General features: G+C 54.8%; 1 protein-coding gene across 1 annotated transcript; it reads left to right on the top strand.

Moving 5' to 3' along the window:
- The first annotated feature begins 3,147 nt into the window (after window positions 1-3,147).
- On the top strand, window positions 3,148-15,934 carry TULP1 (TUB like protein 1). The gene is made up of 15 exons (XM_045543583.1): window positions 3,148-3,194; window positions 3,310-3,361; window positions 3,720-3,810; window positions 4,062-4,199; window positions 4,818-4,967; window positions 5,686-5,787; window positions 5,864-5,983; window positions 6,299-6,414; window positions 9,606-9,611; window positions 9,713-9,880; window positions 10,033-10,145; window positions 11,044-11,155; window positions 11,229-11,327; window positions 13,686-13,857; window positions 15,423-15,934. Exons 1-15 carry the CDS (start codon window positions 3,148-3,150, stop codon window positions 15,554-15,556), a joined length of 1,620 nt encoding a protein of 539 aa, XP_045399539.1. The 3' UTR covers window positions 15,557-15,934.
- The last annotated feature ends 24 nt before the right edge of the window (window positions 15,935-15,958 follow it).

Below are 15,958 nucleotides of genomic sequence, written 5' to 3'. Positions count from 1 at the left end.
ATCTAGGAAGGAAGGAAGGAAACATTTTTTTTAAATTGCCATCATCCTTCACATGTTATGTCGAGATTTACATACATACCCATTTAACAGCAATAGCAATTGTTCCTCAGCTGCCATGTGCAACTGTTATGAATACCATGCTACTATATGGGAACCTCCCAAACAGGAAGAGAGACCCAAAAAATGGACACTTGTTAGGTAAATACCTATCTCACCCATGCAACCTGAGAAATTAGTTTATATTTTCTCTCACTTCAGAGCTTCTGCTGTTCAAATCCTCCCTTCAGTCCAAAGTAATTTCCATCTCTGATGCCAGCTGCAGCTCAGCCCACACACCTCCCTCAAATTTGGGTGCAGGTACCTGTGATTTGAGGACGGAAGACTAGAAATGTGGAGAAGTGTGCCTGGGCCTGAGCAGTGTCGGAAGTTGGATGTTCCCGTTCACAGTCCTGCCGAGTGAGGAGCCCCAGGCCCCTGGTTCTTAGGAACATATTTGTCTGGAGTTTCAGATCCTCAGGAGCCCTCTGAAGTGCAGGTGTGAGGCAGGGCCACTCTGGCTCCGGTCCAGGGGGCGGCACTGCTGCAATGTGCCTAGCCCTGAGCTGCCCGGGAACAGTTCCCATACGCTGTGTCTCGTGCCTGGAGCACGCTCTTTTCCAGCCTTTGAAATCCTTCACATTCCAGTTTAAAACTTCCCTCCTCAGACAGCCTGGTCTGTTCTCTAAATCCAGACTGGATCCTACCTGTTATGCTCATGCAACCCGGTTCCTCTTCTTCTTGGCATTTATCATGATTAATAATAATGATGGGATCATTATAATGAATTTGTGTATTTATGTCTTTACTATTGTCTTTCCACAAGAATATAAGTACCAGGAGGGCAGGCACCACATCATTTTGTGCATGACTGTATGACCAGTACTCAGCACTTGCTTCGTACACAAGATAGATGCTCAGGAAATATTTGTTGACCGACTCTTAGCTTCTAGTTTCCTTACTTTTAATATCAGGGTGTTAATGTCTGCCTCATAAATATTATTGTGAGGGTGGAGCAAGAATGGGAGGCAGCAGGCTGACACACAGTAGGTGTTCAATAAAGGCTATTATTATTATACATTCAGAGACAGGTGAGGACTGAGGACTCCCAGAGGTGGGCTGTTTAGAGCTGGATAGATTTCCACGGAACAGGGCGGGCCTTCCAGGAGGCAGCAGCCTGAGCAAAGACAGGAGAGGAAGTGTAAAGGCAGCAAGTGTGACTGAGTGAGCAGTGTGGCGTGGGATAATCCTCCACTTAGAAAGGCAGATTGGGGCCAGATCAGGCAGAGCCTTGAATGCCACCCAAACACATTTAAACTTGATCGTTAGGCAGTAGGGAGCCAATGAATGTTTTTGAGCAAAGGTAACAACTGAAGAAGTAGTATTTTAGAAAGATTAATTATGGCAAATCAGATGGATCAAGGAAGTGAAGAAAGACAAAAAGCTTGACTGTTTCATTCAAACTCCATCTCTAATCCTTGGGACGGCATAAAATACGCAAGGGTTAGGAGGCAAAGCTCTGACAGGAGACAGATCTGGATTCAAGCCCTGGCTCAGCAACTTTACTCTCTGGCTGACACTGGGCAACTCACTTCACCTCCCTGGGCCTCAGTTTCTCCACCTGTAAAATGGAGATGTTAATCTCTATCCTGCCTACCTCACTGGACTCGTGAGAATCAAATGAAATAAAGAAGGCACTCATTCAAAAACCGAACCTCAGTCATGTGTCCAGTTCTGACGTGCTAGGGAGACACAGTTAAAGTGGAAGTGCTCTGAAAAGGGCCACACAAGGACCAGTTACTGTGTGTCACTTTGTGAAGCCTTCCACACATCGTCTCACTGAATCTGCACGGTATCACCACCAGGTCGCTACCAACATCAAATCCATTTTATAAACGAGGAAACAAAGGTTCAGAGAGTCTGAGCTACTCACCCAAGGAGGTTCAGCTCTTCCTTGGCAGGGCTCAGGGCTGACCTTTGCCTGAGATGACCTCCTGCCCTCTGGGGCTGCACACCTTTGCACACGCCAGGCTATTTCCAACCTCCACTTCTTGGTCTTGCTGTTTCCTTTCCTGGTAGCCCATCTTGCCTATTTCTTTTTTTTTTTTTGAGACAGAGTCTTGCTTTGTTGCCCAGGCTAGAGTGAGTGCCGTGGCTTCAGTCTAGCTCACAGCAACCTCAAACTCCTGGGCTTCAGTGATCCTACTGCCTCAGCCTCCTGAGTAGCTGGGACTACAGGCATGTGCCACCATGCCCAGCTAATTTTTGCTATATATATTTTAGTTGGCCAGGTAATTTCTTTCTATTTTTTTAGTTGAGACGGGGTCTCGCTCTTGCTCAGAGCTGGTCTCGAACTCCTGACCTTGAGCGATCCACCCACCTCGGCCTCCCAGAGTGCTGGGATTGCAGGCGTGAGCCACTGCGCCTGGCCTTTGCCTATTTTTTAATCTGTGACACTTCTACCCATCTGTCAGGTTTTGGATCAGGCTTCAGGAAGTTTCCGGAACCCCTGATTGGACCCCCTCCTCTGGGCTTCCTTAGCAATGAAACCAAACTTCTCCCATGACATGACTTTAATCACACCAACACTATCCCTAGTCTCCAAGCCTTAAAAAAAAATGCCCCCATCAGGAAAAAATATTTAAGTGTACACCCCCAACATAGGCACATTTCTTTATAAATTATATACATATGCCTCTGTCAACAGTAAATCGTAGTTCCTACTTTTTATAAGAAATAAAGATAAATACAGGATCCAGTCTAATATTTTCTTCCCACATCCCTTGACCACAGGCAAATTACAAATCGGCATCTCTAACCCAAAGCTCCTGGGCCCGGTGTCACTGGTACCGCCGTGCTATCTGCTGGGCTTGGGTGTGTGTGGGGGGGTCGGTCTGAGAAGAACTTGGGAATTCAGACGCTCCCTTGAGGCCTGGGCCAGTGGGGGAGGGGCGGTCGTTGGCTGTCGCCCCTCCCGCAGTGCTGCCAGGCCGCCACCCCTTGAGTCTGGCCAGGTGGGGTGAGTTGAGCCGGGATTAGCTGGAGTGCGGAGAGGAGGCTCCTAGACCCGCGGGGTGGCCAGAGAAGGGGGTGCCCACTGGCGAATGCACCATGCCGCTGCAGGACGACACCCTCCGAGAGGTGTGGGCCTCAGACAGGTCTGGAAGCCCCCCACGTCGCCCTACCTGAACCCTGAGGCACCCAGATGGAGGGGCTGGGCAGAGGTGGACGGGAAAGGGGGGGGAGAGAGACTGATTCCTTTGCTACCCTCAGCGGACACGAGGAAGAAGGCCCGAGCCCGGAGGTCCAGCGGCGCCCCAAACAGGTATGTCACCCGCTTGGAAAGGAAGCAGACAGGTGTCCCCACTGCGTGTGAACCCACAGGGGAGACGGTCTGGGGGTGGGGAGATCCCCTCCAGCAGCGTCTGGGGGTTACCTGTCTGGAGTTGTCGAGGGGAGAAAGAGGTGTTTGGGGGGCCTGGGGCATCCAGGGGAGGCTCTGGGACTCTGGGGCATTGGAGGGGCTGCGGTGCACGAAGGGGGTCATCCTCATCCCAGGAAGGGGCTGCGATCCCTCCGGATAATCCGCGGTTATTTCTGGCGGCTCAAGGGATTAGAGGTAACAGGCAGCCCTCAGAACCCCCCTTTCCTTCCTCGGCCTCCTCTTGACCCCCACTCTGCAGAGACCCGCCCCGGGACAGAGGCCGAGGAAGAAGAGGACAGAGGCCCCTGAGTCCCCCTGCCCCACGGCACTCAAGCCCCGGAAACCTGGAGGCGCGGGTGAGGGTCGCGGCTGGACGACCCGGGTGTTATGAGCCCTGGGGCGGGGGTGGGAGGGACTGGCCGGAGAAAGGGGGGAGGCGAGTGAAAGCGGGGTGTAGGGGTGTGGGGAGGCGATGAAGGTGCAAACCGAGCCCAGGAGGGACCCGCAGGGGGAGGATCCCAGCGGGGCCCGCCCCAGACTTGGGGTGGGGCGCTGCCTTGCTGACCCCCGCGGACCCGCCTGAACCCCACGTCTCGCTCAGCGGGGCGGAGGGGGCGGCCGCGGGAGGAGCCTGCCCCTGCGCCCACCGTCTACGCCAAGTTCCTCAGGGACCCCGAGGCCAAGAAGCGCGACCCCCGGGAAACCTTCCTGGTAGCCCGCGCCCCAGATGCGGAGGACGGTGAGAGGCGGGAGGAAGGAGGTAGGGCCGGGTGGACAGGAGGGAAGGGGCTGGGTGGAAGGAAACAACCGCAGGGAGAGGCAGAAAACAGCCTCCACTTCCCTGGCCTTGTCTTTGAGGCAGGGTTGTGCTAAGCACCAGCCTTATGAAGTTGATCCTCTTGTTCTTTTCCCCCATTTTACAGATGGGGAAACTGAGGCACAGAGAGGTTAAGGGTTTTGCCTTAAACTGCATCTAGTGGCCAGAAGTAGCCCAGATGGGTCTGACTGAAGGTCAGAAACAGACAGACAAGGACAGGGAGAGGCACAGTGGGTGCAGTGGGAAGGGGAAGGCACAGGGGGTGTGAGGAGGGGAGGGTGGCAGCGAGGGAGAGGAAGGCCCTGCAGAGAACGGGGTTCCCCAAGCAGGATTCCTCCAACTCCAGCTCACTCTCCAGACTACAGGCCCTGAGACTGGGGCGCTGCCCTGCTTGTTCCAGGGGGCTGGGACTCCCATTCCTGCTCCAGAAAGACAGGCTCCCACCACTGTGCCCACTCGCCACTCCCCAGCAGTCTGCAGGAACTGGGCTCCCACAGAAAGGGGGCCTGGGCCCCCATTATGGGGAGTTTCTACCTACAGAGGAGGAGGAGGAGGACGAAGACGAGGATGATGAGGAAGAGGAGGAAGAGGAAAAGAAAGAGAAAATCCCTCTGCCTCCCAAGAAGCCCCTTAAAGAGAAGACTTCTGCAGACATGAAGGAGAGGAGGGCCAAGGCCCAGGGTGCAAGGGGTGAGTGTCAAGGGTACAGAGGGTCACACGGGCAAGGGAGAGTAGCCCTGCCCTTGGGGGTGTGGGTCTCACTGACACGCAGGAGTCGAGACCTCAGAAAGGGACGCGGGACCTGGACCAGAGGGTTTGTCCTGACAGTTTCCACCTAAGGACCATAGACCATGGATCACGGGGTGGCTGTGATCCAGGGAAGGACAGAAGATTTCAGTTTTCTTTGTGATTTTGTTTAGTTTTTGTTTTTAACTCAATCTGAATTACTGCTATAATTTTTATAAAAGTACCAAAGTGGTTATAAATAAAAAGAAATCGCTGAATAAATGCCCCCTGGTGATGCATCCCAGGGCAGTGGTTCCCTGTCTTGAGTACTTCACCCTACAGGTGCCCAGGGCTGGAACCCCGGGCCTCGAGGGAGGGAGTGCGCATCTGCAGCAGTGGCCAGAGAAGGTGGCCTGGAAGAGACAGGGCAGGAGGCAGGACTCGGAGGCTTGGTTAGAAGGCCTGGCATTCCATCCTTCATTCACTCATTCAGTAACTGCTTGCAAATCTGCTGGTCTTTGTCCAGCACCTTTTTGGACTTAGGGGAAAAAAAACCAAGACAAGCAGAAGGCAGACTGTGGGCCTTGTCGGACTCCAGCCTCCCTGGGGACTGGAGGGACGCTGAGTGGCTTACAGCCCCAGTAAGGCTCCTTCTTTGTCTAACCCCACCTTCCATTTCCAGGGGACCAGGGAAGCCCTGACCCCCCATCCAAACCTCTTCACATTAAGAAGAAGGAAGCCCCAGCAGGGGAGGGGACCAAGATGAGGAAGACAAGGAAGAAAGGTGAGCATGGCCTGGGGAGGAGCAGGGGACTCTGGCTGTGGTGGGGGTTGTGACCCTTTCACGTCGACACGTGCAGGGTCAGGGGAGGCTGACAAGGACCCCTCAGTGAGCCCGGGCAGAGCGAAGAAGAAGACCCCAGCTGCCATGTTTCTGGTTGGGGAAGGTGGCCCTGCCGAAAAAACTTTGAAGAAGAAAGGTGGGTGGCAATGGCTGCTGGTGCCATGAATCTTGAGGTGGCCCTGGGGGTGGGGAGCGGGGGGACCCTTATATCATGTGGTGCAGAGCCAGGTGAGGAGTATAGGCTCTAGAGTCAGGAACTGTGCGGGCACCTTGACCTCTACTCTGATAGCCTGTGGGCTCCGGCAGGTGCCTTAGCCCTCTGAGGCGCTAACAGTAAGAACACAGGCTGACCCTCTTGCGGCGGTGGACAGAGTCCAAACGAAACGCGGGTGTTGGAAGCCCGTTGCAAGCCAGGGAAAGGGGCTGACAGCCTTTCTCCCTCCATGCCCAGGCGCTGCCAAAGGCCCAGAAGAAGAGAAGAAGGAGGAAGAGGAGGAGGAGGAGGGGGCAGCTGTGGTGACTAAGAACAGTAATCAGAAGGGAAAAGCGAAAGGAAAAGGCAAAAAGGTTGGGGCCCAGAGGGGAAGAGGGTCCCCTCAGGGAGCAGTGGCAGGGTGACTGCAGGGTGGGGCCTCTTGGGCTGGGGCCTTGGAGTCACTCGGGATTAGAATCTTGGCTCTCTTTCCTGTGACAGGATATGAGGACAAAGGGCACCAGGTTTGGTGAACAGAGGAGGCGTTTTTGGAATCACCAGGCTAGGACTGACCACACACGGGCCTTGTATTATCTGAGGCCCTCTGAGGCCTCCCCTCCGTAGCGTAATCATCAGACACAGGTAGAGATGCCCCCCGGCCCCGCATGAAGAGACACACACTCACACAGGCACAGGAGCACGTGTGTACACACCTTGGGCATACTGACTAGTAGTCAGCTGCACTACTTGGTAAAGTACTTCCACCCTACTGCCCTGAGCGCCTCAAGTGCTTTCTGCTACCCCACCTAGGACCTTCCAACCTCCCAGCAACTAAACATCCAGCAACTAACAGGTTAACACCTGACAGCCAGGGGCCCCCACGATCCTCCTCCAAGCTTGCCAGTGTCCATTCTGGCTGGCATTCTCCACGGGCAGAACAGGTTGTTCAATGTTTTCAGTATTGCCCCTGCCCACAAACAGGACTCAGGCACCAACACAGGTAAGCTGAAGTAGAAGAGGGAGGCCCAACTGAGAGAGAGTAAGCGATGAAAGTCTTTTAGAAACACGTTTCCACCAGTGGAGAGATCGCCCCACGGGCAGGGCCTGGGTATTAGCTTGGTGGGTTTATTAGTTTGTGCAGGAGTGGTCAGGTCTTGGGGGACTGATTCACATTGACCAAGATCACCAGATGCTGATGTACAAACTGAAAGGCCAGTTTATTACCTCCCAGGAGGAATATAACTGCCGAGCAGCCTTCAATACAGTAGGCTCTTGAAATTCACAGCTGTGGAAGTGTTTGAATAAGCTCTGGCTTTCTCCGCATCACATTCCAAACATAGTCTTGCATTTCCCAAGTTTCTTCTCAAGCAGCCTAGAGTGGAGAGTAAATGGTCACTTGCCCCTGAGCTAAGGGCCTGCTACCCTCACACCAGCCTCACCTCACACACGCTGCAAACCTGCCCTATGCACAAATGGCAGCACACCAGGGCTTGCCAGTGGCTCACGGGTAGCGTTTCATCCTCACGTGCACCACCAGGCCGGCGTGCATGCTCTCCCTTGCTGGAAACTGGGCTGAGAACCTTGGCTGCCCTCCTGTGGGAGACAGAACATGAGGGCAAAGGGCACAAGGTTGTGAGATCAGAAGGGGCCTTTGTGGAGTCAACAGGCCCTCTAGGGCCATATGTCACCAAACTGTTATTAGGAGCTTCTCAATGAGCAAAGTGAGACCATTCATTCATGTATTAGCTGTGTACTGCTGTGTAACAAATCACCCCCAAAACTCAGTGTCTTAAAACAGCATTTGCTTTCTTACTCAATTGCTGAGAGTCAGAATTCTAAGAGTGGCTTAGCAGGTAGAGCTGGCTCCGGGTCCCTCAGGAGGTTGCAGTGAAGACGTCAGCTGGGGCTACAGTCATTCTGACAGCTAGACCTGAAATGAAGGCTCCACTTCTAAAATGGTTTACTGTCGTGGTGGGCTGGAGACCTCAGTTCCTTTCCATGTGCAACTCCCCTTAGGGCTGCTTGAGTGTTCTTATGACACGGCAGACAACTTCTCCCAGAGCCCAGAGCCCGAGGGAGAGAGCCAGGTAGAAGCCACAATATCTTTTCTCTTTTTTTGTGAGACAGAATCTTGCTCTCTTGCTCTGTTGCCCGGGCTAGAGTGCAGCGGCATCATCATAGCTCACTGCAGCCTCAAACTCCTGGGCTCAAGCAATCCTCCTGCCTCAGCCACCCCAGTAGCTGGGACTACAGGTGTGTACCACTATTCCCGGCGAATTTTTTCTAGAGAGACGGGGTCTCATGCTTGCTCAGGCTGGTCTGGATCTCCTGACCTCAAGCAATCCTCCTGCCTCGGCCTCCCAGAGTCCTAGGATTACAGGCGTGAGCCACTGTGCCTAGCCTACAATATTTTTTATGATCTAGCCTTGGAAGTAATCCCCCAATCACTTCTGCCATATTCTATTGGTCACAAAGACAAACCCTAGGGCTGGGCATGGTGGCTCATGCCTGTAATCCCAGCACTCTGGGAGGCCGAGGCAGGATGATTGCTTGAGCTCAGGAGTTCGAGACCGGCCTGAGCAAGAGTGAGACCCCCATCTCTACTAAAAATAGAAAAATTAGCCAGGCATGGTGGCATGCACCTGTAGTCCCAGCTATTCGGGAGACAGGAGGCAGGAGGATGGCTTGAGCCCAGGAGTTTGAGGTTACAGTGAGCTACGATGATTCCACTGCATCCTACCCAGGGCAACAGAGCGAGACTCTGTCTCAAAAGAAAAAAAAAAAAAAAAAAGACCAACCCTAGGACCCTGTGGGAGGGAACTATACAGGGCATAAGTACCAGGAGGCAGGGACCACCAGGAGCCCTCCCGGAGGCGTCTACCACGTCCACTGGGTACGTGCATGTGCTGACTATGTCAGTGGTAGCGAGCCCCTCTGGCATGTTTACCACGTGCCCAGAACACAGCAGTCCCTTCTGTCAGCCTCAGCTCACCGCCTGGCAGGTCCACACGAGGGAAGGTCTTTCTAAAGGCTCTGGACCTAACAGGACACTGGGCAGGACTCGAGCCCCAGCTCCACCTCTTCCTGGTTCTGTGAACTCGGGCAAAGTGCTTAACTTCTGTAAGCCTCAGCTTCCTCCTCTGCACAATGGGGACGCTGCCTCAGTGAGTCGGTATGAGGGTTAACGGCGTGAACACTCGGCGTGCTTAGAGCCATGGCAGTGGTGGAGTTTGCACAGTGTGTGTTAAGTATGTAAATTAGGTCTGTCCCAGGTGTCCACCCCCACCGTACCCACTTTGCAGATGAAAAACCTGAGTCACAGTGTGGTTAAGCTTAACAAACATGACAGATGGTCTGTCGTGGAACCAGGATTTGAACCTAGACAGTCTGGCTCCAGAGCCTGGGCTCTTAACCACAAGTTAAACAGAAAAATAATAAACCACAGAGCTCCACGGAGCCTCCCTCCATGGCCAGGCAGGGCCGCTGGGAAGCATGGGGGGCAGAGGCGTCCCAGCCCCCAGGGACACGCCGTGCTCTAGCCGGCCTCTGTTCTCTCTGCACACAGAAGGCGGTGAGTTGTCCTGGCGGTGCTCCCTACGTCCCCGCACTGGGACGTGCTGAGGCTAGGGGAGCTGGTGCTCTGGGGCTGACGCACCCTCTGCCCTCCAGAAGGAGGAGAGGGCCCCGTCTCCCCCCGTGGAGGTGGACGAACCCCGGGAGTTCGTGCTGCGGCCTGCTCCCCAGGGCCGGACGGTGCGCTGCCGGCTGACCCGGGACAAGAAGGGCATGGACCGGGGCATGTACCCCTCCTACTTCCTGCACCTGGACACGGAGAAGAAGGTGGGTAGGAAGGGGGTGCCCCGACCCAGGCTGAGGGAGGGTCTGGGGCCGGGATGAGGCCATAGGACAAACAGGCCTTCTCTTTCCCTGAGGCCCACCTGCATCCTCCCCATCTTCCCTCCCCACCCTCTCACTCGTCACCCTCCTCCCAGGTGTTCCTCTTGGCTGGCAGGAAACGGAAACGGAGCAAGACAGCCAATTACCTCATCTCCAGCGACCCTACCAACCTGTCCCGAGGAGGGGACAACTTCATTGGGAAGCTGAGGTGGGGCTGGGCTCCCTGGAGCTGGGGCCTCGGGTCAGCACGAGGGCCACAGCCAGTCACCTCTGTCCCCCTGTGTCTGGCAGAGTGCTGCCCACCATGTTGGGCACTCTGGAAATGCCCCCTTGCCCCAGGCCCCTCACACTTTGCTGTGCCCGGATCACCTGGGGATCTTGTTAAAACTATTCAGTGAGTCCGCAGTGGGCATGAGATTCTACATTTCTGACCAGCACCCATGTGACGCCCACCTTGCTGTCCAGGGCCCGCTCGTGCATGGGGCGTAAGCTCCCCGGGGAGCAGGGCCCACGCCCGTCTTGTTTAGGGTTGAACTCCTGGCACCTGGCATATAGAACCTACTCAACAACTGCTTACTGCGTGAGCACTGCTCTGTGCCATGTCTGCCGTACATCTCATCTAATCCCAGCCACAAATCAGAGAGGTCAGGGGGTGAGGTGAACCCGAGTCAGGACTTATTTCTTTTATTTATGTATTTAACAAAACTTTTAAAGGCCTACCTATGTGTCAGGCCTGGTTCTAAGTAACCTATTTTAGGGCTAAACCATTTAATCCTCTTCTCAACCAAGTGAGGTTCCCCCCCCCAGAGTTTCCCCATTTTATAGATGGGGAAGTTGAGGCTCAGCGAGTTTAAGAACTTGCCTAAGGTCCCACGGGTAGTAAGAGATGGAGCTAGGATTTGAGCACTGCCCAGTCTCCTTGTAGATCCAACTTTTAAAAAGAGCTCCCCGTAGGGGGGAGCCTGGGGCTGGGGACACGGGCTGCTCCTAGGACACCCACCAGCCTTGATGCAGGAAGCTCGCAGAGCTGCGTGGCTGGGAGCAAGGGTATTGGGGCAGGGATGCGGAGCCCCCTCAGCCCCGCCCCAGCCTCACCCTGCTTGCAGGTCCAACCTCCTGGGGAACCGCTTTACCGTGTTTGACAATGGGCAGAACCCCCAGCGTGGAGGCGGCTCTGATGTGGGGAGCCTTCGGCAGGAGCTGGCAGCTGTGATCTATGTAAGAACGCCACCATCCCACGTGCTGGGCCACTCCCTGGCAGGGGCCTGCCTGACCCGCATCTCTCTCCCAGGAAACCAACGTGCTGGGCTTCCGCGGTCCCCGGCGCATGACGGTCATCATTCCTGGCATGAGTGCGGACAACGAGAGGGTCCCCATCCGGCCCCGAAATGTGAGCTCTGCATCTCCTGGCCCCTGTCCCTGAGCATCCTGCTCCCTGTGTGACCCGATCTGGGGGACAAGGGGGTGAGGGGACTCAGTTTCTCCAACCCCTGAGCACACTCGTCAGCCTCCAGCACAATTTCATTCTGGCAACCTGTGGAATGGATTTGGGTTTTTATTATTGAATTCACTGAAATAACCACAATGGGCTTTTCAGTTTTTTAAGAGTCTACATCAAACTCATCTATTACATTGGCTCATATATCCACTGAACACACTCACTGAGTGCCAAGTATTATTCTGGGCACCTGGAAGACATCAGTGGACAAAACAAAGATCTGCCCTCTTGCAGCTGGCATTCTAGTGGAAGGAGACAGACCGTAGACAATAATTGTGACAAATAAGTACATTATGGAGCATGTAGGTGATAAGTACTACGGGAAAACAGTCAAACAGGAGACAGGAGATGACGAGCATGTGTGTGTGGCTTCAATGTTAAATACTGTGGCCAGAGTGGGCCTCCCTGGGACGGTGAGGCAGTGAGCCTGCAGATCCGTGGAGGAAGGGCATCCGGGCAGAGGGAAGAGCCAGTGCAAAGGCCCTGTGGCAGGAGGGTGCCTGGTGGGTCTGAGGAGCAGCAAGGTGACCAGGATGGTTGGAGGCAGATGAGGTCAGAAAGGGTCTGTATAACCGGTTTTCACTCTGAGAGAAATGGGAAGCCGTAGCAGGGTTTTGAGCAAAGGAGCCACATGACTTATGTTTTAAAAATCAAAGGTCATTTTGTGTATGTGTGTGAGGTGGAGGTTAAGACAGAGAGCTGTCCTGGGAGATGTGGCCGCCCTCAGAGCGTCAGTCCTGTGCTCGGGCCTCAGCACCGCGAGCTGGGTGAGCCCAGGATTTCAGCCCCAGGATGACTCGCATGCCCCATACTCACAGGAGGCTGATGTCACTGTACGCATTTACAATGAAAATTAATACCCCTGTCAGCTGATCACACATCCTCCCCTGCTGGAAAGGCACGCTGTAATCAGAGGCCAGGCTGACCCAGGGGACAGCAGCCGTGGGAGGCTTGGTCTTGAGGGTTCACTCGGCCTGTGGGTCCCACCGTTGCCCCTTGCATGCCTGGAATAAACACACATCATCCAGAGGCAGTGCCTCCTGCCCTTTCTGGGCTTGGTGAGAACTCCCGGTGCTGCTTTGGGTCTCTCCATCATCCCACAGGTCATTCGTTAAACACTCACTCTGTGCCAGACGGGAGATCCAAAGTCAACACGACAGTCATCCAGGTAGTATCTGATGCTTACTGAGCACCTACTCTGTGCCAGGAACTGCTCTAAATACCACTGTATGTGTTCTTAACTTACTAGCTCCTCACAACAAGCCACTGTGAGGGAAATTGAGGCACAGAGATGCCCCGAGAGTATCTGTCAACCACAGTGCAGTGGGAAGAATGGCAAGAGCAAGGCTCATGGAAGCTCAGAGCTGAGGCTTCTTGGAGGAGGTGATCTTGAGTGGACTCACTCTAAGACATGAATGTGAACAGGTGACAAGGAAACTCAGGAAAGAAATATCTCAAGAGCACCATCATATAGACACTGGTCCTTCCTTTCAGAAACTCTCCTCCAAGGACACTTTCTTGTAACCACTGTTTACCTGCCCATCTCCTAAGCTGAGCTGTGTGCTCCTCCTAGGTCCTTTTTTTTTTTTTTGAAACAGAGTCTTACTCTGTCACCCAGGCTAGAGTGCTGTGCCATCATCATAGCTCACTGCAGCCTCCAGCTCCTGGGCTCAAGGATCCTCCTCCCTCAGCCTCCCAAGTAGCTGGGACTATGTGTGCACACCACTACACCTGGCTAATTTTTCTATTTTTAGTAGAGATGGGGTCTTGCTCTTGCTCAGGCTGGCCTTGAACTCCTGAGCTCAAGCAATCCCCCCTGCCTCAGCCTCCCAGAGTGCTAGGATTACAGGCGTGAGCCACCGCGCCTGGCCTTCCTCCTAGGTCTTGAATTGTCTGGTTCATCCTTATAATCAGGTGCTGGCACGTGGCCGTCTCCTAAGACCACTTGGGTACCAAGGGCATGGAGCACCAACTGTGTACCAGATGCCCCTTTTCATGTTCCAGCCCTCCGCTTTGGCATCCTGCAGACAGAGCCATTCTCACAGATACATTCCCCGCCCACAAGGACACCACAGATGCCAAGCGTGCTCTCAAAGATGCCCTGAGCGGATATCGATGTCCAGGCTGCATACCTGCACACACGTGCAAGGGCGTGCACAGGTGCCCAGACCCCTTCTCCCGTCAGTCCTGAGCAATCTTGGCCACCTCTAACTGTCCTCTCCCTGTTTACTCCCCCTCGGGGCACCCCAGGCCAGCGACGGGCTGCTGGTGCGCTGGCAGAACAAGACGCTGGAGAGCCTCATCGAACTGCACAACAAGCCGCCTGTCTGGAATGAAGACAGTGGCTCCTACACCCTCAACTTCCAAGGCCGGGTCACTCAGGCCTCAGTGAAGAACTTCCAGATTGTCCATGCTGATGACCGTGAGTATCTGAGGGCCCAGGTCAGGGTCTTCCCCGCCACCTGTGGGACTCCTACTTTCACACGGGCCTGCCCCCAACACCCAACACACACACACACACACCCCTTGTCTAAACCTTTCCCCTGGAGGTGGGCCATCCGCCAAGCCCACTCTCTCCCCTGTAGGCACTGATACTGTGCTCCCAGGAGCCTCAGATACCCCAAGCAGGTGTCTTGGGCCTCGTTGTTCCAGGTTTCCATGCCAGCACTGACCAAAGCAGTGGGGTAGATACTGGGACATGCTGGGTAAGATTGTGTTGAAGGGAGAGTTGAGCTGCTATTGTTTGAAAACCACTGACAGCCCAACCCCTTTGTGGTCAAAGAGGGTGCTGAGGCTCAGAGAGGGCAGCCCTTTATCCAAAGTCTCTCGGCTCCTCTGGGCAGTTAAACTAGCCCTCAAAATTTAATTCATAAAACTTACACAGTGCCTTCTATGTGCCACACACTGTTCTCAGGATTTTACAGATATCAAATCATTAAATTCCTTCAACAACGCTGTGAGGAAGGTATTATTATTATTCCTATTAAGCAGCTGAGAAAACTGAGGCACAGAGAGATTAAGTAACTTGCCCAAGGTCACACAGCTAATAAGAGGTAGAGCTGGGATTAGAACCCTGGTAGTCTGGCTATAGGGCCCATGCTCTTAACCTCTTTGACATGGTTGCCTTTTAGTAGCAGGGAATATTAATCAAGCATTTTTGAGTGTATACTCTGTCTTCTCTCAAGTGAGGTCAAAGGATTATCCTTAAAGAGTTAGTGAAACAAGATGTACCCGGAACACAATTAAGTACAAATGCTCCTGTTACAATCCTGGGAGAAGAGAGGTCCCCACTAGGGTGAGGAAGTTTGGGGGTGGAAGGGTATCTCCCAGGGGCTCCAGGTTCACAGGGTTGGGCCAACACTGAGTAAGCTCCCATCCCCCACTCCATGTTAGGGATGGGATGTGCCCCAGTGTCACCTGTCCTGTGGCCTTGGGACTGCTCTCCAGATCACGTTTCTGTGAAGCTTGGTCTGCCTGAGTTTGGGGGTATTTGTAGCAACTTCCTGTCCCTATGGATGCTGAGGGAGGTGTGGAGACTGAGGCTGGGAACTTGGATCAGACATGGGATAGGGGCTGAGTGGGGCCACTGGCTGAGGAAGGGAACTGGGGGGCTAGTCAAAGGAGTGTGCCTGGGGTCTAAGGTGGGACTTGGGGGCTGGGAGTAGGAAGAAAAAAATGGGGCCAGAAGACAACAGAGAAGCAAGGAAGGACGGGTTCTGAGCTTGGGTAAACCTGACAGGGCCCTTAGCTGATGAAGTGCCTGCTGTGGGCATGACCCCGGGCAGCGGCCACAGATAAGGCAGGGTTCCTGCTCTCTGGGCATCACAGGGCAGCCGGTGTTGGGTGAGCTAGGAAGCAGGGATGGGTGCTGGGCAACTAACTGGGATGGTGGCTGAGGGAAGGGGACTTCCCGCAATGTTGACAGCACTGTCTGCCAGTATGGGGGTCCAAGGAGATCTCGCTCCCACCCCTGTCTCACGTTCACAGCCGACTACATCGTGCTGCAGTTCGGCCGCGTGGCCGAGGACGTCTTCACCCTCGACTACCGGTACCCGCTGTGCGCCCTGCAGGCTTTTGCCATCGCCCTCTCCAGTTTCGACGGGAAGCTGGCCTGCGAGTGACCCCAGCAGCCCCGCGCCCCGAGGGGCCAGCGTGGGGGCAGGACTCCGTGCAGGCTCGCAGGGCTGTCAGGGGCTGACCCCTCACTGCCTCTCGGTGACCTCCGTCCGCTCCCCAGCCTGGCACAGGCCGAGGCAGGAGGCGCTCAGACGGCAGGCGGGACGGAGATGAAGAACATCTGGAGCTGGAGCCGCACATCTGGTCGCAGAGCTCGCCTGCGCCGAGTCACTTCCTGTCCGGGAGCAGTAGTCAGTGTTGTTTTAACCCCCTCGGGGGCCGCGCGAGGGCTCTGCGGAGCCGGGGCCGGCCGCGGGGAGGGGCAGGTGATGGGCGACTGGGGCCCGGCACCCACATCCCCAATAAAGCCGGTCCTGGGCCAAGCGGCGCGGTGGTTCCTCGGCGCG

The sequence above is a fragment of the Lemur catta genome, chromosome 2 (genome assembly GCF_020740605.2).
Source record: "Lemur catta isolate mLemCat1 chromosome 2, mLemCat1.pri, whole genome shotgun sequence".
NCBI classification, from domain to species: domain Eukaryota; kingdom Metazoa; phylum Chordata; class Mammalia; order Primates; family Lemuridae; genus Lemur; species Lemur catta.
This window is presented reverse-complemented; position numbering and strand designations above follow the sequence as displayed.